Source organism: Aricia agestis, chromosome 4 (genome assembly GCF_905147365.1).
Source record: "Aricia agestis chromosome 4, ilAriAges1.1, whole genome shotgun sequence".
NCBI lineage: Eukaryota > Metazoa > Arthropoda > Insecta > Lepidoptera > Lycaenidae > Aricia > Aricia agestis.
Genome location: NC_056409.1, coordinates 8,280,427 through 8,304,772, shown reverse-complemented (window position 1 = coordinate 8,304,772; position 24,346 = coordinate 8,280,427). Strand labels below are relative to the sequence as shown.

At 35.7% G+C, this 24,346-nt stretch overlaps 2 protein-coding genes across 2 annotated transcripts in view; one reads left to right on the top strand and one right to left on the bottom strand.

The window, feature by feature from the left end:
* LOC121726355 (hemicentin-2-like) overlaps window positions 1–19,661 on the top strand; it is a 30,589-nt gene extending 10,928 nt beyond the window's left edge. Inside the window, exons 20-46 of the mRNA XM_042113679.1 lie at window positions 158–317; window positions 413–537; window positions 3,636–3,807; window positions 6,227–6,321; window positions 7,134–7,287; window positions 7,636–7,757; window positions 8,054–8,197; window positions 8,639–8,773; window positions 9,288–9,409; window positions 9,608–9,838; window positions 9,906–10,059; window positions 10,131–10,248; window positions 10,416–10,626; window positions 10,719–10,938; window positions 11,154–11,459; window positions 11,763–11,941; window positions 12,227–12,454; window positions 12,744–12,906; window positions 13,146–13,262; window positions 13,507–13,601; window positions 14,185–14,316; window positions 15,178–15,261; window positions 15,337–15,442; window positions 15,695–15,805; window positions 17,100–17,228; window positions 18,456–18,581; window positions 19,546–19,661. Coding sequence (XP_041969613.1) covers window positions 158–317; window positions 413–537; window positions 3,636–3,807; window positions 6,227–6,321; window positions 7,134–7,287; window positions 7,636–7,757; window positions 8,054–8,197; window positions 8,639–8,773; window positions 9,288–9,409; window positions 9,608–9,838; window positions 9,906–10,059; window positions 10,131–10,248; window positions 10,416–10,626; window positions 10,719–10,938; window positions 11,154–11,459; window positions 11,763–11,941; window positions 12,227–12,454; window positions 12,744–12,906; window positions 13,146–13,262; window positions 13,507–13,601; window positions 14,185–14,316; window positions 15,178–15,261; window positions 15,337–15,442; window positions 15,695–15,805; window positions 17,100–17,228; window positions 18,456–18,581; window positions 19,546–19,643 — 4,037 coding nt within the window. The 3' untranslated portion in view covers window positions 19,644–19,661. The remainder of the gene's footprint in view (window positions 1–157; window positions 318–412; window positions 538–3,635; window positions 3,808–6,226; window positions 6,322–7,133; window positions 7,288–7,635; window positions 7,758–8,053; window positions 8,198–8,638; window positions 8,774–9,287; window positions 9,410–9,607; window positions 9,839–9,905; window positions 10,060–10,130; window positions 10,249–10,415; window positions 10,627–10,718; window positions 10,939–11,153; window positions 11,460–11,762; window positions 11,942–12,226; window positions 12,455–12,743; window positions 12,907–13,145; window positions 13,263–13,506; window positions 13,602–14,184; window positions 14,317–15,177; window positions 15,262–15,336; window positions 15,443–15,694; window positions 15,806–17,099; window positions 17,229–18,455; window positions 18,582–19,545) is intronic.
* Window positions 19,662–21,363: 1,702 nt separating this feature from the next.
* LOC121726374 lies at window positions 21,364–23,684 on the bottom strand. Its single transcript, XM_042113715.1, has 6 exons — window positions 23,466–23,684; window positions 23,090–23,301; window positions 22,805–22,857; window positions 22,546–22,644; window positions 22,176–22,276; window positions 21,364–21,646 (listed from the first exon to the last, which is right to left on the bottom strand). Exons 1-6 carry the CDS (start codon window positions 23,522–23,524, stop codon window positions 21,547–21,549), a joined length of 624 nt encoding a protein of 207 aa, XP_041969649.1. The 5' UTR covers window positions 23,525–23,684; the 3' UTR covers window positions 21,364–21,546.
* Window positions 23,685–24,346: the final 662 nt, after the last annotated feature.

The window sequence follows — 24,346 nt, the reverse complement described above, 5'->3', positions numbered from 1 at the left end:
TCCTTTATTATATTGGCTGCTTACACATTTGCCATAAACAGTGGAGCGAGTTGCAACAGCGGATTACTGTTTGATGTGTGAGACAAATGATCTGTCAGACGCTTTTTATGTGTGAAAACTGCAAACTGCAACATAATCATCATTTCCATTGATGCAGATCCGCCCGAGCATAACAAATCCCGTAGCTCAGCACTGGAAGGTCCGCTGTCAATGAAAGTGGGGAGCCAAACGACATTAAGTTGTGAATTCCACGCAAATCCTATGCCCATAGTCGTTTGGACTAAAAACTCCAAACCTTTAGCCTTTTCTAATCGCATGTGAGTATAAAAAATCTTTAAATTAATATGAGTTTTTTACTAAAGTTATTTATTCATAATTAAATATTTTTTAAACCTAATTTTTATTCTTTTAGTTTTTTAAAGGACAATGGCGATTTAGTATTAGAGAATGCCAGTGAAACTGACTCTGGAATATACACTTGCAACGCGACCAACTCAGTTGGGTCCAGTCATAAGAATTTCACTGTAAATGTTTTCAGTAAGTCTCCACCAGTTTGTTAGTCAGTTTTGAATATTTTAAACTACACTTTGGTTTTTATATTGTAATGCAAAAGAATCGTCAATTTATTAAAAAAACCGGCCAAGTGCGAGTCGGACTCGCGCACCGAGGGTTCCGTACAAACCTGCAAGGTTTACAAAGTTCGTTCATTACGACAATCGAGTCATAACTATGGTATTTTTATTGCAAAATGAAATTCATAACATTACAATGGGGAGAGATGGAGGAGCATAAATTTAAGACAAAGATCTCTTTATCGTATAAGTAATAGCTCTACGCGTTCATGAGGAAAAAGTAATAAGTTTATATTTATTAAAAAATATATATTTTGTAATGTAACTAAAAATTTAAGGTTTTCGGAATTTTTCCTTTATGTGTGCTATAAAACGTTGCTTCATGCCAAATTTCAAGATTCTAGGTCGACTGAAAGTACCCTTTAGGTTTTGATTCCCTTGCGAGTACTTGCGAGTTTCAAAATATGCAGCTTAAATTGCTGTTTCTTTTGATTGCGTTGACATAGAAGTTTGATTTTGTTACAGCTTAAAGGTATTATAGACCTGAGTATTTGGTATGAATTTCAATTTAATACCTCTACGCGTTTATGAGGAAATGGGTAGTAAGTTTAAAATTATTAAAAAAATATATATTATGTGATGTAACTAAAAATTTATGGTTTTCGTAATTTTTCCTTTATCTATGCTATAAGACGTTGCTTCGTACCAAATTTCAAGATTCTGAGTTCACGGGAAGCACCCTGTAGGTTTTGATTCCCTTGCAAGTGTCGAAAATTTGCGGCATAAACGGCTGTATCTTTTGATTGCGTTGGCTTAGAAGTTTGATTTTTTCACAGCTTCAAGGGACAGTAGACCTGAGTAATTGATATAAATTTCAGCTTCATACCTCCACGCGTTCCTGAGAAAAAGGGTCTTGACAGACGGACGGACGGACAGACGGACAACAAAGTGATCCTATAAGGGTTCCGTTTTTTCCTTTTGAGGTACGGAACCCTAAAAATATAAAAAGTATTTCTTTGGTTACCTAATTCTCAAATCGCGGAATTCTGTCTGTAGCGGTCATTGACTCTCTGTCAAAAAACTTGCCATTTTCTATACAAACCGCGATTGATATTGAGAGGACAGATGTTTCTAGTCTAAGGGTGATATCGCGTTTTGCATACACGATGTGAACACAGTATGAATTATATCACTTCAAACTCATAAATAGTTTGAGATTATCATACGGAGATGTAACCAAGATGATACATATATATATATATATATATATATATATATATATCTTAATATATATATTTCTTGTGTGCGTGTGTATGTGACTGAACTCCTCCTAAACGACTGGACCAATTTTGATGAAATTTTTTGTGTGTGTTCGTGGAGATTCGAGAATGGTTTAGATTTACAGTTTGGTCTACTGGAAAATGTTTTTTCAATTAATTTCCTATTTATAAGGAGTTGTTGATTTTGGAATGTTTTACATTAGATCCGGCGGACGGCGCTATCATCGCATTCAATATTATTCTATTTCAATTTTAGTTTGTCCTGACAGATGGTGCTACGATTAATTTGAAAAATATTTTGTTATTCAATTCATGTGCTGATTAAAATATTAAATAAATAACACATAGGCTACAATTTTAACCGACTTTCAAAATGGGGGAGGTGTTATGTTCGTTTTCTTATATTCAACGATTACTCCGCCGTTTGTTAACCGATTTTCAAAATTTTTCTTTTGGTATATAGGGTATCATCCCAATTTGGTATTATATTCAGAAAAGTGGTGATCTGATGAAGGATCCATAAGTAATCGAGGGAACTCCTCAAAACTTATAGGGAAACATATGGTGACTTCGGTTTCGTGAGAAGTATTCTAAGCATATGCTACCAACAAGTAAGATTTTGCACCGAGATATACCTGGTATACCGTGGTTCGGAAGGTGCTGAGAGAATTCCTGATTCTTTATAGATACAAGTTTGGGAGTTTCGGCGTTGTTTTAAGAACAGAAAGCATATGCTACTATGCAAATTACATTCTTCATCATCATCATCATCATCATCATCACTACCATATTATGCCATTTCATAGTCTTTTAGATCGAGACTCGAGTTTGTCAAGCGATAATTAAAAAAAAATCTATATCTACCTAATATTATAAACCTGAAGAGTATGTTTGCTTGAACGCGTCAATCTCAGAAACTACAGGTCCGATTTAAAAACTTATCTCAGTGTTAGATAGATCATTTATCGAGTAAGACTCATCATTTATCGAGAAGGTTATATTATATTATTACTCTAAGACTAATACGACAGAAGAAACTCAGGAAAATGTGGGAAAAACGGGGGAAATATGTTTTATGGGAAAATGTACCTACGGATTCTGTAAAATTTCTAATTTACGCGGGCGAAGCCGCGCGGGACATCTAGTATATATATATATATATATATATATATATATATATATATATAAACAATAATTGCTCGTTTAAAGATATAAGATATCGTCCTATACTACCTGCAAACCTTCAAGAAGAGAGCGTATTCCCTCTTAAAACGCTCGCAACGCACCTGCAGCTCTTCTGATGTTGCGAGTGTCCATGGGCGACGGTAGTTGCTTTCCATCAGGTGACCCGTTTGCTTGTTTGCTAAGGGGGGCACCCCTTAGTTTAAAAATAATAATATTGGTGAGGTTTCTTTACCTGATCAAACGAGACCTAAATAATAATAATAATAATATCTATGGACACTTCACACCACGTCAGTCTGGCCCCGTGGTAAGTACCTGAAGGACTTGTGTTACGGGTACCAGACAACGGAAATATATTTAATACTTTTATACTATACATATATTTAAGATTTTTATTATATCATACACATATTTAATACACACCCATGACCCAGGAACTTTGAAAACTTTTTGTTCCGTTGGCGGGATTCGAACCCGCGACCCCCGGCTTGAGCTACCGACAGCCCACCCACTGAGCCACAGAGGTCGTCAAAAATCGTCGAGGTCGTAAATAGACGAGCAATAATTATAGTACCTAATTTATAAAAATTCTCAACAGTGGCACCCATAATAACTGTAAGGGGTTCAGAACTAGAAGTAGAAGTGCTAGAAGGTCAGTTGGTGGAGCTACCTTGCGCCGCCGCCGGCGTCCCTGCGCCGCATATTCACTGGGTACATAACGGACAACGTGTTGTTCAGCCGAGAAAACGAATTGACGAGAGCGGATTGAGGTAAGATGTTATCAACTATAGTCTGTCAAAAAAGTGAAGAAATTAAATAGTTGCAACATCGTAGTGTCGTCGTACCCTTTCAAATCAATCTAAGAATAATCGGCCAAGTGCGAGTCGGACTCGCGCACGAAGGGTTCCGTACCGTTATAGACCAAAAATAAGCCAAAAATTGTGTTTTATGTATGGGAGCCCCCCCCCCCCCCTATTTTTTTTATTTTATTTAAATACTAGCTGTTGCCCGCGACTTCGTCCGCGTGGACTTCAGTTTATAGCGCGCGGTGTCAATAAAATTGGTGTCAAAAGCTTTTTAAAACCCTGGTACCCCTTCAATCAAAATACCCAAAACAGCCGTGTAGTGTGCACATAATATGATTTTTTTTAATTAAACTTTTTTATACCTTTTAAAGCTTATTTAGCTTTATACAACTTAGCTGCATAATGCATTACACAACTTTAGCTTTGCCCAATAGCCAATACCCATAGGCCATTAAACTATTTAGGGCGGATTCGACCAAACTGGAGTAAAATTTTACTCGAGTATAACTGTCTCCTAATCTAAGTTTGCGTTTTTCCAACTTCTAATCCAAGAATGAGGTAACGGGAGTAAATAATTAAACGGGCTATTTTGGTGGAATAAATATTAAACTGAGAATAGTTGCTGAGAACTGAGAATAACAGGGTTCACCTGTCACGGTCGGTGTCATTGTGAACTATAATTGACATTTTATTTCATACTCTTTGAGTAACTTGGTAAAATGCAAACGATAATACCCTAGAGTAAATTAAAGGAGTAAAATTATTCTCATGATAGTTATACTCGTGTAACTTCAAGTTTGGTCGAATCGGGCCTTAGTATTTATTATTGGTAGACAGTTGTTTCTGATTTCTATGTTGGTACGTGAGTTATTTAATAACATGTATAACAATCGAAAGAATCGAAAAGCCTAGTTTGACATGGTACCACCTCTTATAGAAATACGCATGAGCAAGCAATAGCGCGATCTAGGGAACTCTTGGTGCCATCTATTTTAAGTTTTTGGAACTAACTTAATTTGACCAAATTTACGCATTTTCACCCCCTTACAACCCCCTTTTCCAGTTAAAAGTAGCCTATGTCCTTTCTCAGGCTTTAGACTATCTGTGTACAAAATTTCATTACAATCGGTTCAGTAGTTTTGGCGTGAAAGCGAGACAGACAGACAGAGATACTTTCGCATTTATAATATTAGTATAGATAATATTCTAACGTATTAAAAACTATAAACAAAAACATACTAACTAATAAGTATGATTAAGTTCTATGTTACAATAAAGTAAAAATTAAAACGCCATCTGTTGAATCGTATTAGAACTAAAATGTTCGTATTAGAAATTGCATCGATATATTTCTGGATTTTTTATAATATTATACATAAAATATGTTTAAAATTTTTGAAATTTTATTTTAATATACATCCAAGACCCAGGAACATTGAAAACTTTTTGTTCCGCCTGCGGGACTCGAACCCAGGACCCCGGGATGAGCGCTGGCCACGCGCAATGCGAATTCATTTTCATCGATATTTTCATGGAAATAAGATATTTTCCCACATCAAAATGTAGCCTATGTCCTTTCTCAGACTCTAGAATAACTGTGTACAAAATTTCATTGCAATCGGTTCAGTAGTTTTGGCGTGAAAGCAAGACAGACAGACAGACAGACAGACAGACAGAGATACTTTCGCATTTATAATATTAGTATGGATTAATATTAATTGTTAAAGTACATATAAGTATATTTAAGGTCTTTGTGAAAATTTTTAAGGTTATCCTGTTGCCAATATTGATATTGAGCAAAATAGGCCAAAATATCACGTTTGTTGTATGTGAGCCCCCCTCAAATATTAATATTAATTTGTTTTTAGTATTTGTTGTTATAGCGGCAACAGATATACACAATCTATGAAAATTTCAGAAGTCTAGCTGTAGCGGTTCTTGAGATACAGCCTGATGACATACTGACAGACAGACAGACGGCGGACAGACAACGAAGTCTTAGTAATAGGGTTCCGTTTTTACCCTTTGGGTACGAAACCTTAAAAAAGGGATGACACTACGATGCTGCCACTTTTTAATTTCTTAACTTTTTTATAGTTATTTATAGTCTAGTCCGTTTTCTAATAGTTTTACAATAGATACGCTATAATATATTTTGTTCTTGTCTATCAAGAGTTTTCTCCAATGTAACAAGTAAGGAACAATAAACATACAAAACATTGTATAGCTTATGTATTGATTAAACATTTTTAACAGTAAATGATTTCACTAACACTTTGTCTATCGGAAACCTTATATTTTTTTTCGGGATTAAAACTAACCTTAATTAAAACGAACTCAACAATTAACTTTGAAAACATTATGCACACAAACTTTTTTGTAGATTTATTGCGAATTTGACCGACTTTGGAGAATACAGCTGTATTGCGACTAACGAACACGGTGCAGCGACTCTGAATTACACTGTATTTGTTTGGGGTAAGTTTTTTACATTAACATAACTAGCCTGTTTAAGAAAGACACTTTTTGTGAATTTATATTAGATTTTTATAGTTTCTACTAACTGTTGCCCGCGACTTCGTCCGCGTGGACTTCAGTTTATAGCGCGCCATGTCAACAAACTTGGTGTCAAAAGCTTTTATAAAAAAAAAAAACCCTGGTAACTACCCCTTAAATCAAAACAGCTGTGCAGTGTGCACATAATATTTCATTTTTTAAAATAAAACTTTATATATTATGCCAAATTTTAAAGCTTATTTAGCCCCCCAATTACACAACTTTGTCAATATACTATTTATCATTGATAGGTTTAAGGTTACGTCACTGTATATAATATAAGGTACTGACTTATTAAATAACGTAAAAAAGAAATAACAATCGAAAAAAAATCAAAACTCGAATATGTGATGATACCACCTCTTATAGAAAGATGTTGCGCAAGCGTTAGCGCGATGTAAGAGACGCACGGCGCCATCTAGTATGAATTTTTGGAACTAACTTAATTTGAACAAATTTTCGTATTTTCACCCCCTTACAACCCTTTTTTTCAGTAAAAAAGTAGCCTATGTCCTTTCTCAGGCTTTAGACTATCTGTATACAAAATTTCATTACAATCGGTTCGGTAGTTTTGGCGTGAAAGCGAGACAGACAGAGATACTTTCGCATTTATAATATTAGTATAGATTTCAATATGGTAGTACGGCGATCGAGTTATAATCAAAATACGTTCAGAAATTGAATTAAAAAACATTAAATTAATAAAATATAACCTATATTCACAATTATTTCAGTGGCTCCGTTTATCAAGGGGGTTTCAAAAGAAATGTTAAACGTAAGGGTCGGTGATAACGTTAGTCTCGAGTGCGACGCTGTGGGTTTTCCCGTTCCCGAAGTGTTGTGGGAGTTCCAGAATAATCTCTTGACTGAAAACTCTAGTAATATCTTGTAAGTAACTTTTTCGTAACGTAAGTGAAATCTTCTGACAAACATTTCGGAACACGAGCCCTTGTGTGAATAAATACTGACTTATTGTCACCTTTTTGAATTATAGTCACTTTCCTCATCCTATTAAAATAATATTGAAAACACTATAGTCCGGTGGTGGAGCGTTGTTAGTTACGAGTTCGTCCCATCGATAGGTACTCACATCTACTTACCTGCTAATTTTTCCACAAATGCACGAAAATATTGCTATTGCGCTTACCAATGAAAACTATAAATAGCAACATATTCAAGTGCATCAAAATGCTAACTGAAATCTACCCTTGAAATGATTGTGTAACTTTGTTTCAGTTTCAACGATGTGGGTGACCTATCCATACACGGTGCGAGCGCGGCGCAAGAGGGCGTGTACGCGTGCGTCGCTCAGAACATTGCGAGAACCGCGACTAAGATCTTTCATGTTCACATTATCGGTAAGGTTTTTGTTTTGATGTTGCCATTAGATTTTTGATATTCTCAACTAATGCCACGAGCCACAGAGTAAGGACTTATTGAGATAGCGCCAAAAATTGGTAGCAGTATGATAATGGACTCCAAAACTGGGAAAATATATCTAAAATATACATTTTCTGTTATGATTTTTCAGTTTTTTTTTATAAAATTTTCCTTTAATGATTTCATTCTCTTTCGCTGCCAGGCTTTTCATGTTAACATTAGCTAATTTTTTTCCTATAAAGTAACATAATTAAAATGTATACTTAACTTACAGAAGCTCCGCAGTTCATAACCGAGTCCCGCAGCGAGCCGTACGTAGCGAGCACGGCGGACAGCGCGCTCACACTGACATGCCGCGCCGCCGGCAGACCCGCCCCCTACGTCTATTGGATTAAAGACGGATACTACTTAGACAAAGGTTTATTATTTATATTAACTTCTCTTACCATTCTTATGATAAACCTTGCGGGTGTCAAAACATATACTTGGCTTGTCCCTCGGGCTCCCTGATCATATCAAAGGTAGTTGCTTACCACAGTTGAACAGTTGATCACAGGAGTTGCAGTAGAGGGCATTCTTACAACTACAACTTCTGTGTGGGCCAACTTGGATAAAATAGTGAATTTTATATCTATGAAAAATATAATATTTCCATAATGTTCTTGTCATCATTCAATTGTTTCATCATTCAATTCAATTGTCATTGTATCTAAAAATTCTTGCACTACAGAACAATATATTTTTCTTGACATAAAGATACAAAAAATAAATACAAGCTCATCGTGAAAATTTAAAAACTTATTTTCTGCAACCAGATGTAATTAAAGATTTTTTATACAGTTGAGACTGACTTTTACAGATTCCCGATACGAAGCAGATTTTTATGGAACTCTAACTATAAATAATCCGACGGAAGATTTAAGCGGGATCTATACTTGTCTAGCTAAAAACGCAGCTGGCAATATTACTAAAGATATACCTGTTGAAATATATCGTAAGTATACAATATTACGAGTTGAAAAAGTTACCAATCAAATATTACGAGTTATGTTTTACATTGTTCAGATTTAAAAGTTATTTATTTATTTTGTATTAAACGTACAATCCATTTGGCAAAAATGTTATTCAAATTCACTTGCTTGAAATATACAAAATAATTAATTGAAATAATTTTCTTTAAAGGTGACATCACCTCCGTTCGTGTATATTGAAGAATCAAGAATGCATTAATATAAAATGTATTTTGATATACATTTGGTGATCCACTGACTGATGTAAAGTTTTAGATTACTGATTAAATAAATTTGTTCATACCGATGTGTTTTCTTTAACATCCTTCGAGTTGATTATATTTAATACATCTTAAATTTTTGACATTTGGATTTTATGTTTAATGGCCTTCTTAAATTATTGTTGTGAATATTACCTCTTAGTAAATCAACAAGATTAAAATTATTCTGTATATTTTACTTCTAATGGCTAGTAACGTCGTGTTGACTAAATTTTAGCACTGCACAGTCAAATGTCAGCTGATCTAAGACAACCAAGTTCTATAACAGTGCTAGAAGGGTCTGATGTTAATGTAGAGTGCCCCATAGCCCACCATACAGACGACGTTAAATGGTACAAGGTAATATAATATTATACCATACATTTGACATCAAAAGCTTGTCTAAGTTATTTGTAGGCATTGATTTTTTTCATATTTCATGTTAGGGCAAAAGGAAACACATTTAAGTCTTCCCACCAAAGGGGAGGGCACGATTCTAAAATGGAAGAAGGAAGTCTTAGTTTCTTTCATTTTAAAATTTGTTATTGTTTTTTTTAGGATGCAATTTTAATAGCAAACGGATCTTTAGCAATCCAAAACGTATCGCGAACAAACGCCAGTACATACGCTTGCGTTGTTAAAAACGCAGTTAGTTCTGCCTTTGCTGAAGTGTACTTGGACGTGCAGTGGCCTCCGAAATTCTTGACCAATGAGACTCTTGAGGTGGATGTGATATCTGGTGACGATTCCTATTTCAACTGTGATAACGATGCCAAACCATCAGCTAAGGTAAGCCTTTAAATTTTAATGTCATTCCTAAACAATTTTTTGCACACACATGCCTATTTTTTTTTAGGTAAAATGGCTCTTCAAATCGAAACCAATACTTGGCGAAGATAAATCTAAACTCAAGTTACTGAACGTACGATTAGCTCAAACGGGTATTTACGGATGTGTCGTGAGGAATGAACATGGAACTGTAAACCGACAGTACAATTTGAATGTTCTAGGTAAAGCTGCTTTTCTCTGGAAATTTAATGTCCGAATTTATGTCCAAATAATGTATTAAATTATGTTGCAGAACCGCCTTATTTATCAAGAGTTGATGAATTGGATGTGACACTCAAAAACGGTGTAAACGCAACGTTAGAATGCAACGCCAAAGGTTCTCCTAAACCTAACATAACTTGGATATATAAGTAAGTTTTAATGGACTGAAGTTAATTCGCAACTTACACAAAAATTACGAGGCACAGAATTTCATAATACTTAATTTTACAAATAAAACTGTGTACCTCGATTCGTCGTTACGACTTTAGAAGTTTGAATATTATTTAAGGATTTAATTACTGCTGTTATTTTACAGCAATACTCTTTGGAGAGTAGAAGATTCAAAGCTTACAGCCGGTAATGTTACCAAAGATGGGGAGGGCTATTTCCGTTGTGATGCGACCAATCGTGCGGGCAGGACGCACATTACGTACCGAGTGTCAATAGTGGCGGCGCCTACGATCACGCAATTTTTGCTTTTCGTGGATGGACAACCTGAAGCCGCTAATACTACTGTTGATATTGTCGTAAGTTATGAATGTGAGGCCCTTTCCACAGACGACGCCTTTTGCGCCTTTTGATGTGATCTGTAGTAAAAAAAATATTATTTATATTACAGGTAGGTTCAAATGCTAGAATAGCGTGTCAAGCGTCTGGCAACCCTCCTCCATTAATTCAATGGTTACGACATGGTAATACTGTCAGTCAGAATGCAAATGAAATCGCATACGCTGACTTAATGCTGACCAATGTTAGTATGTCATATTCTGGAGAATATCATTGTTTAGCATCCAACGATGTCGGATATACCCAAGAGAAGATTAAAGTAAACGTATTAGGTAACTACTTATGACCAAATCGCTACTTACATTATTACATAAATATTTACAGTGCAAATAACTTTACAAGGTCTTCTTGTCTTTGTGAAGCACATTGAAAACGTCACATGACCGACAAAGACTTGACTTGAATATATTTTTAACGCTGCGTAAATATATTTTTAATTAGGAGTTAAACATTTTAAGTAAACCAACCTATGAGTATAATTTTTCAGAACCGCCAAGAATTTTCCAGTCACTATTCGAGAATGCAAACACATCACAGAAGGAAGTTAATTTAGAGGTACTATCTGGCCAAGCCTTCTTCATGCAGTGTCATCCATATGGTAATCCCATACCCGAAGTGTACTGGTTTAAAGACGGTATTCCTCTGAATTTGTATGACGATGCCATGGTGTCCACTGACTTTGGTGAAGTCATAGTCACGAATGCCGCCAAATCGGAACATTCTGGCAATTACACTTGTGTTGCCAGAAATAAAGTCGGCGAGAGCAGTACTGTTTACTTGGTGAATGTTTTATGTGAGTATTTTGTTGAAAACATCTACTTGCAATGTACAGATTTGTTTAAAAATAATGTGATTTAACTTAAACCAATTTATCAATGGCCGCATTGACAATCCGCCACATTAGAACTTTGTATTAGTTTTATTATAATCTGTCAAAAAAGTGAAGAAATTAAAAAGTCGCAACATCGTAGTGTCATCCCTTTTAAATCGATCAAGAAAAAAGGGATGACACTACGATGTTGCCACTTTTTAATTTCTTCACTTTTTTGACAGACTATACTGGAAGCAATAGATACAAAAATAATAAATATTTCAGCACCACCACCCAAACAAAAAGAAGATAAAATATCTGTAACACAATCTTATGGTAAACCCTTAAACTTAACGTGTCCTTGCGAAGGCACACCTCGGCCCTACGTCGCATGGATAAAACTACCATACACTGAGATAGCTGAATCAGACAGAATTAACTTATTTAATGACAACTATACGTTGGTAAGATTGTTTGGAGTTTTTTTTTTCGTTTTTCGAATTGATCCGCAGTTACCATAATATCTAATGGCAACGTAAATATTTAAAAAAATCGGCCAAGTGCGAGTCGGACTCGCGCACGAAGGGCTTCCGTACCGTTATAGAGCGAAAGTAGGGAAAAATTGTGTTTTTTGTATGGCAGCACGGACAGACAACGTCCCGTTTTTACCCTTTGGGTATGGAACCCTAAAAAAGGGATAGTGTGATAGGAATAAAGGTACAAGTTATGTAGTGGAACTTCATTTACAGATTATAAACAAGACTCGAGTGTCCGACAGTGGAAAATATTCGTGCATCGTGACTAACAAAGTTGGTACCACCGAAATAACGTTCGACGTGACTATTGAGAGAGCGCCATCCATAGTTGGTAATACACCGGATAATAACACCGAAACACACCAGGTGGCGCTTGGGAGAAGTGTTGTGTTGAAATGTGATGTTATTGGACATCCAGCACCGAATATAAGTTGGCTCAAGGTAACGAAATTGTAGCTAAGTAAAATTATGTAGCTAAGTAATTTTACACTACAGTATGGGTTCAAAATTTGGCGCTAGAATTTAAGTATATAATATATTTTCTCTTTGCTAGCTTCAAAATTTTGGATTACCCTTAAAAGAGTTGGTAAAATAAAACAACACAATATACAATACTTATATAAACTGTTCGCCTTTGTGTCTAATAATAATTATACTATTCTGAAGTAAAGCTCCTCTATTATTATTTTTTTATACTCTAATACAGTTTTTAATAAAGCACATTATACAGGATATCCAACCACTAAGCCCACAAGTGGGTAGTGTGGAATACATATTGAACGGTAGTGTGGTGACCGTATGGAGCGTACGCGCTCGCCATTCCGGTGCGTACGCGTGCGTCGCACAGAACTCCGCCGGCATTGCTCAACGACGTTACGACGTTATAGTCAAAGGTATTTTATTTCGATAACTATTTTTATTATTTTAAAGAATTACGGAAAAAATATTACAATGTAACTACATAATGATTAATGCCTTTAACATAGAGCACGAAATGACGTTGGTTAATTTTTTTTTAATGATAATGGACAATTTAAATTTAGTGCAAAAGTCAAAACATTGACTTTTACTCAGTATCACACTTGCCGAACAGTTTTATTAATATGATTATTAATATTTCAATACATTTTAGTCCCTGGCAAATGGAGTGGGTGGTCTGAGTGGTCCTACTGCAACGTAACGTGCGGTCTCGGCTACCAAGTACGGTCCCGACTGTGCCAGTATGTGGATGAAGATAACAACACTTATGGTCAGTACTCAGTAATTTGAACATTAAATTATAATTTATAACAATTAATAAATAATGTAAAATATTTTTTTTAATCTGCTATACCTACAAGTCACAACACACTTGGCATGTACAGTGTACGCTTGGTACAGTGTACACTCTCTTTGTTTTATAAACATTTAATCTTGAATTAAGTTCTAATTTACACAAGAAACGAGTCAAATATATTACGTTGGTTAAAGTGTGCTATTCTATAATATTTTAGATACAAGCAATCATCCGGAGAAGATAATTTTGGACGAGACAACGTGTAAAGGATTGAAGAACGATAGCAGAAAATGTCACATGCCGGCGTGTGAGGTACTGATTATACATGAGATTATGTAGATTCACTAAAAATACTTTGATAAATTAATGATAGTTACGTAGTACCTAACGTGAAATAAATCTTTTTTTTATGAAATAAGGGGGCAAACGAGCAAACGGGTCACCTGATGGAAAGCAACTTCCGTCGCCCATGGACACTCGCAGCATCAGAAGAGCTGCAGGTGCGTTGCCGGCCTTTTAAGAGGGAATAGTGTAATAGGGTAGGGAAGGGAATAGGGTAGGGATTGGGCCTCCGGTAAACTCACTCACTCGGCGAAACACAGCGCAAGCGCTGTTTCACGCCGGTTTTCTGTGAGAACGTGGTATTTCTCCGGTCGAGCCGGCCCATTCGTGCCGAAGCATGTCTCTCCCACAATCTGGCATTTTTGAAACCATAGGGATTAGCAGATTTGCGCGTACTGTCTCTACTCTTTTTAAGTATAATATTATTTACTAGTTTAATATCACCCCCTGAGCTTTGACGTAATATTATTAAAATGCACAATTTTAACTTATCAAAATCTTGCAATCATATTTGACATTTTTATATAAAAAATATGAGTCTTAACTCTTTTAGGTCCCAGTGTCTGGCGGGGGTTGGTCGCGTTGGTCCGCTTGGGGTGCGTGCTCGGCGACGTGCGGTGCGGGCTCGCAGATGCGTGCGCGCCGCTGCCGCCGACCACCGTGCTCGCCCGCTGACAACTTGCAGGTAAAAACATGTAAGGGAGCTTTCCCACGAGCCCCGACACGACACCGGACACGATTTAAGAACTGCACGGCACACAAGCTGTCGTTCGAACGTTTTCTCACGAGACGATTTCAGTGGCGACACCGCAGCCACCATATATTATATTGTATTATCTATGGCAGTAATTTTCTATCGAAGCTAAAAAACGTGACGACATAGCTTTGTCGGACCACATACCGGATTGTCGTCTAAAAATCGTGTCTCCTGCTGTGTAGTGTCGTTGCGTGTGTAAACGATACATACAAATGTGTGGCGCCCGGAGTCGTCACCGCATTTTGTCGTGTCGTGTCGTGTCTCGTGGGAAAACGCCGTAAGACTATAGCTTATCAAAAAACAGTAGACGCCGAACACAAATTTTAAATTACATAAAATATTTAAAAAATATATTAAACCAAATAAAATGTGCCAGAATGATAATAATATTTAAAGTGTACAAACGTTATCAGTGAAAATACGAGGCGAAAAAACCACCAATCGGTACAGATTACTATTATAACAATGATTAGTAGACCTTCTAGAATTATATTCACTTCGCTTAGATTATAATATTAAGGTATATATTGTGTACCTCGCTCAGTTTTCTAACTGCCGAGTGTGGATTTTTCACTTTGCGGACATTCGACCGTAGCAATATATAATTATAATAATTTGATATTTGTACGGCATCCAAACAGCGCCCCTAGCGGCAAACAATGGTAACTAATCCGATGCCACACAAATTGTAGCGAAACTTCTGGTGAAAAAAAATACATTATTTTACGGTTGTAGTTATATTTAATTTTATTTAATTTAAATGATTAATTTATTGATTTTTTCTTTCAGATACGAAAATGCCCGAACTTGCTTAAATGTGAAGATTCCGCCATAAAAACCAACAACGTTTACAACAGTTTTGAAGATGTTATTGTAAGAGTTCTTTACCTTTTTTGGAACAAAATTATTATTGGCGTGTCTTATTAATTAATGTTACTATGTTTTTAGAACTCACCGGAGTATACGCCTGAAACAACATTCGAAATGCAGCCCGAAAATGTGGATTCATATGAGTTTGATGATGAGTTGGAGTATAACGAAAAGCCTATCGCGGGTAAATCTACAAAAACTGTTTAACTGAGCTCTTTTTTGTGCACGGTCGTAATCGTAATTGCTTGTATTTATAAGCGATAACGCATTGTCGAGGCATGTCTATGATTTCTTTTGCATGCTACACAGAGCTTAGCAATCTTGGTGGTAATTGGCTTGGAGCCTTATTTGGATTGCGATTACTTGATACAGGATAATGCATACGTAGTTTATAATTTTTTGAATATTAAATTTACTTACTTTTGACTGTTTTCAGAACCATTACAAACGATATTTTACGATATAAATGTAACTGAGAATCTTGACGGCAGCAGCAGAGGTCCCTGCAAAGTTGGTTACCGTTATACAGCCAATGGTTATTGTGAAGGTTGGTATTTAAAACCTTATTGAGGTTAAACTCACCTTGCAACACTTTCTGTCATTGTCCGGTCATTGGAAAATCCTCAAAATCTAAAATACTCTGCCAAACAATGTTTCAGTAATAATAATAATATAGTAATGTAGTCAAAATTTCAGTAGTAATAATAATATAGTAGTGTTTTCTTACATTACTACAGCGAAGCTAAAATCAATTTTAGAATGCATTAAATCCCGTTTTAAAATTGATATGAGTGAGATGTCAATGGATATGTAACAATAATTATTATCGTTTTTGGGTCACTGTTTTAACACGTCTTTATTAGCTTAGGCTGTATGTAGTAACGGAATCTTTGAGCCCGATTTTTACCAATGCAATAATTTGTTAAAAAACAATTAATATATATATATTTGTTTTTTAAACTAAGTATTTTCCTAAGACCCAATTTCACCAACCTCTGTTTGTTAAATCCTAACAAGGCATTACTTAACGGACCTTGGAAAATTAAACAGACTGTTAAAATACTTATGTCTCACAGTAAAAATGTAACAGCGGATTAGTGAATGCAATGTAACGTGAACAACGAGTGAACAACTATCAATTCGTTCATTCTTGTTATAAGGTTCGTCACCTTATAACAAGAATGAACGAAAACAAGAATAAATTGCAATGTACAAGATTAATACGACATGTTTGCTGCAATGTGTCACTTTCTTCCATAGTAGTATAATAGTAGATAATGCGACCAAATTAAAATATCACTGATCGCATACATTTGTTACGCTATAATAGTTCTAATTTACCAGGATAATAATTATTATCTGTCAAATCTGAAAACATGAATCATAAATCATAATACAAACTTTTATTTACATATTTCGGTTTGGTAATTTTGATACAAGTTAGTATATTTGCAATGTCAAGGAAAATCCGAAGGCTGAATTTTTGGCAAAGTGAAAATAAATAATTATTCATAACTATGAAAATAATTAATAATAAGGACGTAGCGGAAACATGGCGGAAAGACTCAAAAGTCAAAACAGATTCTTTTATTGATATTGCATATTATTGTCTTTGAAAGTTGTTATTTTGACTCATATAACAGCCTGTTAAATATTTAACGGACCTCCATAGCAGGAATTAAATTTAACGCCGTGTTAGGTGATTTAACATGACATTAGGGCATGGTGGAACGCTCGATAGCTCTAACAGGCCATTAACTGATTTAACAAGCCAATATTTATTTAACATTGCTTGATGAAACTGGGTCTTAGTCTATGGTATTATTGACTTTTGACTTTAGATGTAGACGAGTGTGCAGTAGCGGGTAACCAGTGTCACGCGACGCAGGCGTGCGCGAACGTGGCGGGCGCGTACCGCTGCGGCTGCGAGCGCGGATACCACTCGCTGGGGGCCGGACAACGCTGTCTAGGTAATCCTTACTGTTACTGAAGGCTGCCCGAAACTTGGCTACAAAAAAATCTAAACTAATTTTATAAATGCGAAAGACTAAAACCGATTTAAATGAAGATTTGTATGGAGATATTTTAAGACCCGGTAAAGGATATTTCTTGTCTCAGAAAAATAAACAGTATTTTGTCCCAACGGAATTACGAGCGTCATTTAATAATGTTGTTATTTGTAAAGAATATTGTAAAGTATGTCTGTTTGTCTGTCCTTAATCGCTGAATCAATTTTGATATAATTTAGTTTGACATAGACAGTTTTAGCTCCGGAAAAACAAATAGGAGTTATTATCCCAGAATAACTATATTTTAAAAAGATAATAAAACCGACTTCAAAATTGTGCGTAATGGGGATTGTCCATTTTTTTTAATTTTGCTCATTACAAAAACATTTCGAAGAATAAGGTCAGTGATCGTTTTTCTGTATATAAACGAAAAAAAAATACCCATTAGTTACTTATATTTTTGAACAAATACGTTTAACCTTTGTTTGACCTTCAATGGCGTAAATTAGCAATAAATTCGACCAACATTACGTTTCGAACTTTTGGTAAGCTTCTCGTATCAGCATTCAGCTTTCACATAATGAGAACTTGTATTTGACGAACCAGCCATTATAAATAAGATTGAAAGGAAATTTAAAACATACTACAGAGGTCAATTGCGGCCGATGATGACGTCAGAGCGAAACTTTAAAAATTTATTGAGAAAAAACTAGCCAACGAATTTCAAAATTATTTAATTTATATTCTTAAAATACCCTATTTTAACGAAAAGAAATATAAAAGTACATGTGATTGTTTTTGGACAATGCCCATCTCCAAAACCACTGAACCGGTTTTGATGAAACTTTCACCATTCTCTAAGTTGAACAATACCTAGTCCAACAAAAAAAGAATTACTGAAATCAGAATGTAAGTAGTTCCAGAGATATGCGAACACTTCTGAAATTGTGACACAACAGACGCTGATATAGACTAACATATTATACGAAAATTGGGCAGTTATGGAAATATTATTACACACATACTGTTGCAATTGACAACCTCCTTTTTTGAAGTCGGTTAAAAATGAATCATACTAGCGATATTTATACCAGTGAAACGAACTTGTAGGCAAAGTGCTGTTTTCACAAGTAAACTAATTTAATAAACATCTAATTACTAACAATAACATATTATTTACCCATTTAGACGTGAACGAGTGCGAGCTGGGCGTTTCGGGGTGTGAGTGGGCGTGCGTGAACGTGGCGGGCGGATACGTGTGCGCGTGCCCGCCAGGACACCGTCTGCGACAAGACCGCCGGACTTGTCGACCTCGTAAGTTTTTAAGGTCCCGTAGTCAACAAGGAGCCCTTATAGTTTCCGTCTGTCTTTCTGCGGTTTTGCTCAGATACTATAGGGCCTACAAAGCCGTAATCCGGCATGAATGCACTTATTAATGATGCCGACAAAATGGTATACATTTATAAAATCTGTAAAAAAAAATTATAGTACCTCCCCTACACATAAAAAGCGGGGATGATTTTTTTTGTGTTTTGGGGTCTTGATAACAGACATGTTTTGTAATTCTATTTAGCCATTCCATTTCTGTTAGCAAATGTCAGTAAATAACACTAGCAAACACTGACAGAGAAGAAAACTTAGAAATGTAAATTTAATAAAATCTTTATTTTTTTTGTATGTATGTATTTATAAAATACGTGGGAGAGCCATGCTGCGGCACGAATGGGCCGGCTCGACCGGATAAATACCACGTTCTCACAGAAAACCGGCGTGAAACAGCGCTTGCGCTGTGTTTCGCCGAGTGAGTGAGTTTACCGGAGGCCCAATCCCCTAACCCCTACCCTATTCCCTTCCCTACCCTCAACTATTCCCTTCCCTTCCCTACCCTCCCCTATCACCCTATTCCTTCTTAAAAGGCCGGCAACGCACTTGCAGCTCTTCTGATGCTGCGAGTGTCCATGGGCGACGGAAGTTGCTTTCCATCAGGTGACCCGTTTGCTCGTTTGCCCCCTTATTTCATAAAAAAAAAAAAAAAAAAAAGTAAATAATATCATTATTTTTTAACGTTGTTCAAAAATAGCGTTGTATTGAAGATGTTTTAAATCGAATTTGATTTTAGAAGTATCCTAGCGAATATGGTACTGAAGTAAGAAACTAGCGTGGAACTAAAAGATATAATGCTTCTACAAATGAACATTTACAATTTATTCTATAGAACCTAATATTTCTATTAGTAATTCTATATACCATGTTCCTAAATTATTAACATTTTTTGCAGCGCCGACCAGCCGTAACTCGTATACCAGGAATGAAGATGAAAACTATCTTAGCACGTCCATTGTTAATCCGACTCGATATTTTGGGACGAGGATATAAAAAGAAAACATAATTACCATGAGGTGTTGATTAATTTATTTAAGTATAATATTAATTTGTAATATAATATTATGTTATTAAAATAATTGTATCATAATATTATTTTGTAATTAACTATATAGTTAGTAGTGTGTAGTTATCTTACGGCCACACTCTGCGATATTTAGGTTGGGTTGCACCAGAGGCGTGGTTAAAGTTAAAGTTATGGTTATAGTTATTTAACTTTAACTTTAACCTTAACTTTGACCGGAGAAATTGACAGATGACAGCTGTTCCAACAAGGTTATAAATGAACGTGGGCGGGGGCGCTGCTAGTAAACGAGAACTGGCAAAAATTGCGTTTTTGTATGATGACAGCGTTAGTTCCTTTTTTCGCCACGTGCATTTAAAACCTTGTCGAGCTCTATGGTTATTATTAAATATGGCGTCTTGATGGCGTCCATTTTTAACTTTAACCAAAGATTTGATATTTTGCAATGTAGTTAAAGTTACGGTTATAGTTAAAGTTAGTTGGTGCAACCCAACCTTAAGGTACAAGTTGGAAGCCGGCTACATGAAGCGGCAGCAGACGACGACGTGTCGTCGCGACACTATTCTATGTATTTCTATAAATAGTGTTCATTCGTGTCATTTCATTTTCGTTCATAGAAATACATACAAACGAGTAGTGTCGCGACAACACGTCGTCTGCGGTTGCTTCATGTCGCCCGCTGCCAACCGGCACCTTTAATGATTATTAAACTTCAATTGAATGAAGAGTTCGATAGATAATATTGTATGCTTTTGCTTATGGCAAAAATCTTTATTTAAATACAAGTAAGTAGTAATATTCGTCACTTAGTAGTGGCAGCAGTAGTTTTTAATTGAAAAATTGTCCCTCTTATTCAGAGGGGGCGTAAGGCGTGGGCGATGTGGGCGACCGCCCACGGCCTCGCGCCCTTTGGACCACGAGGTTTTTTTTAAGGATTTACGAGTTTTCATACTCAAATATTTATAAATAAAAAGGCTTATAAGTTTGAGTATCAAAAAATTCTTACTCTCAACAAATCCGTTATCCACCAGGGGGCCTCGCAAGATATATATCTTGACCACATCAAAAAGCCTTGCCCCGCCACTGCTCTTACTAATATTTTAAAGCAGCAATAAATTATATTAATTAAATTCCATAATCAGCCCAGCAGATGGCGCTGCAGTCGTTATGCAGAACAACGTATATCGGGTCCGCTAGTATTATTCTACTTAATTATATTATATTGTTAAGCTATACGCCACTAGTCTGCTGTCTTATGCTCGGAAAGTGGGATTTTGAGTCGGACCTATTCCTTTTCTTGGCCTCGCCGATCTAGGGGCCCGAAAAATTCACCATTCGCTAAACTATAATAATTGGTATGCGTGTACATGTTATCCAGTACCATCTCAAATTTGTTCCTGGAAATTAAAAAAAAACTATTCTTCGAAGAATACCCGGGAAACGGCATGCTAGGCGGGCAGGCCTTGTATACTATGCGCTCTTTTCATTGGTAAGGGGTTCTTGCTATCGTTCAAACATTTCGTTCATCTACTGGCAGCACTGTGAAGATTAACTATTTACTTTTATTGAGTTTTTTAGCTCATTCAAAATATCATTAAGTATATTTAGTTGTGATTTTTGGCTATTGCGCTTAACATTTAACATCAGTGATAATAATATAATTTGTTTATCGAACTACTTTAATTTGTGTTTTCTTTTTTCTTAAAAATGTTTGTTAAAAGTATATTTTTAATTTCGTTATATACTAAAATCTCTACTGCTATTATAAATACGTGACGTGTTACTTAATTTTAAATAGTCCTTCGAGACGGTTGCAGATTTGGCTAAAAGAGTGTGCTCCTATTGGTTTTGTTAGTACCTAAGTATATTGAACTATGTAACCAAAGGAGGAAGGCGTTCGTTGCCAAATATTTTCTTTATCGGTCCACGTTTAGGGTCCAAAACTCTTTCGTCAGGCTTACGTGGCACGTTCCTGAAAAATAAAATGTGGGAATCTTCTATATATATAAAACTCAAAGGTGCCTGACTGATTGACATAGTGATCTATCAACGCAAAGCCCAAACCACTGGACGGATCGGGCTGAAATTTGGCATGCAGGTAGATGTTATAACGCAGGCATCCGCTAAGAAAGGATTTTGATAAATTCCAACCCCAAGGGGTTCAAATAGGGGATGAAAGTTTGTATATAATAATATACTTCTTAACGCGAGCGAAGCCGCGGGCAAAAGCTCCTCAATAATAAATTAAGTATAGGCTTTGCACAACTTTAAAATGGCACGAAAAACTGGTGAAGGCAACAGGTGCATGTGTATACAATGATATGTAACATAGTACCAATAACGCCCAACCTGCTTAATCCTCGCCTTATCAAAGACTTTAAAATCGAATACTGCACCTGACTTTTCCAGTTTTGGCGAGCGATCATTGTGCGCAGCTTATTATACTAATTGACTTATTATTTTAAATTATTGATAGTTTGTAGGTTTCAAGTGCTACTTACTTGAAATATGGTCCATTCTTTTGCAAACGCATTATATTATTTTGACATATCATCAGTTCATTTTGCAAATACGTCCTTTGGTCGTTAACTCTCACGAAGAGCTATAAAATACATTTTACAATAAGGTACGTATTATTAGTTTTATAAAGTTAAGTTGCCGGATGAACTGAAATTTTGAAAAGGCTTAACGCTATTTGCTCTTTTACAGTTTTACTCGCGTATGAATTTAACGTTACACAATACACGTAATTTTGTTACTCATACACACTACAGACTGTATAATAATTATTAGTCCTTGTTCAAAATTTGGAATGAAAGGAACTCGGTTAAAAACTGACCCTTCACATTCGTATTATAAGAAGAAAATTACCTTCGATTCCGAATCCAGTCTCCATTCCTTGCTACGTAATGTACTAATTAGATCTGTTTTGAGCCGTTCGAATCGCTTTACGGTACGCAGTAACTCGGCCTAGTCAGTAAAAAAAATATATATAAGTACTTCATGTGGATTAAACAATTTTTATAAGTAAACCCGTGACAAACCTGAATATAAAAAGCCGCATTGTTTATATTTAGATCAAAATTAATTTAGAAGTTGTATGCAGTATGTATGAAGTTTTGGTACTTACAGGGGTTAGTATGTCCAAATTGATATTCAGGTCATCATGTTTTAATTTACAATCTGTAACAGATCCAAGTATTAAAAAAACAAAAGAATTAATGTCCCGTAAGTATTTATATTTACACGTCCGATGACTATATACAGGGTCTGCTTGTCTCTGTCTGATATATTGGAAAAGTCACATGGCAGACAAAGACCTTCAATTTTTTTAGTAAGGAAGTTGGCATAATTTTGTGGAGTGGGGCCTGATTTACGGTTTATCGCCCCTTTGCATGTAAGTCAGTGACCTTACCTGGTCCACAAACTTTCGCGTTCTTGATTTTTTCCTTCAATAGAGGCAACTGTTCTTTTAATGTATCAATCACCTCAAGCAGCTGCTTGTGTCTTATGCTCTCTCGTTGTAGATCGTCGTCCAGGTCCCAGGGATAGTCGGCCTTGCGCAACTCTTCCTGCATACAAACTATCTGCTTCTCCAATTGACCATTCTGCCATGCTGCTGATTCTCTGGAATAATTAAAACAGGTGGATGTTAGTAGCAGACAAGTGGTAATGGTTACTTCCTAAGTAGATGTCTGCTGTTTTTGCTATTAATATAATAAGAATATAATAATTATTATTAGCTAAGGTGTTAAGCAGGCATGATATAGATATTCTAATAAAATTATAACCTGCAAGAATTCTCGTGCTCTAATTCCGTCCTTAGATTTTCTAGTTCTATATCGTTCATTATGGAATTATTACGATTGACTACTGCTCTCAAGTCTTTAAAATTCCTTGCAGGAACAATGTAACTAAGTACTTATAATAATTGATTAAACATACTCCCTAGTTACATTGTTATACCTAGCATATTCCCATTTCGCGATACGATATCGGCTATTGCACAAGGTCAGTTCAAGTAGTTGTTTTAGTACATAAAGTTTATTAGTGGTTATATTTATGTGCATGAAGACTCAGGATTTCGATGAATCCAAGTGTATCAATCAATCAAAATTCAAAAGTTTTGAATATTTGTAAATAATCAAATCAAATCAAAATTGTTTTATTTCTGAATAAATTTAAAATAAATGTTTTCAGAATGTCCTACATGATGCCTACCACCGGTTCGGGAACTAGCCCGGCGAGAAGAACCGGCGTAAGAAACTCGCACGGGGCCCACTTTTTTACCAAAAAAAGTGAGAAAAAAATTAATCTTTTAAAATAAAGTTTACAATTTTGTAACTAAATATTATATACAATATCCACAAACATAATTGTAAGTCCTATAATAATGAAGAAGTAGCCTTGCAAGAAGCCATCCTACTCCCAAGATGTGCTATCGTTTAGGAAATCGTTGACCGTATAGTAGGCTTTGGCACACAAACGTTCTTTAACTACTTTTTAAAATTTGAAATATTAGTAGATAATGAAAAAATAGAATATGTATCAGAATATGTTTACTTAGGGCAGCTAGTATCTTTTGAAAACAACACGGAAAAGGAAATAAAAAGGAGAATTACTTTAAGCTGGAAGAAATACTGGTCACTAAAGGAAATCATGAAAAATAAAA

Coding starts and splice junctions, on each gene's coding strand:
- LOC121726374 (XM_042113715.1), bottom strand. CDS start 23,524: ATGAACGATATAGAACTAGAAAATCTAAGGACGGAATTAGAGCACGAG. Junction 22,645..22,804: donor ATTTGGACATACTAACCCCT/GTAAGTACCAAA, acceptor TTTACTGACTAG/GCCGAGTTACTGCGTACCGT. Junction 22,277..22,545: donor GACTGGATTCGGAATCGAAG/GTAATTTTCTTC, acceptor TGTATTTTATAG/CTCTTCGTGAGAGTTAACGA.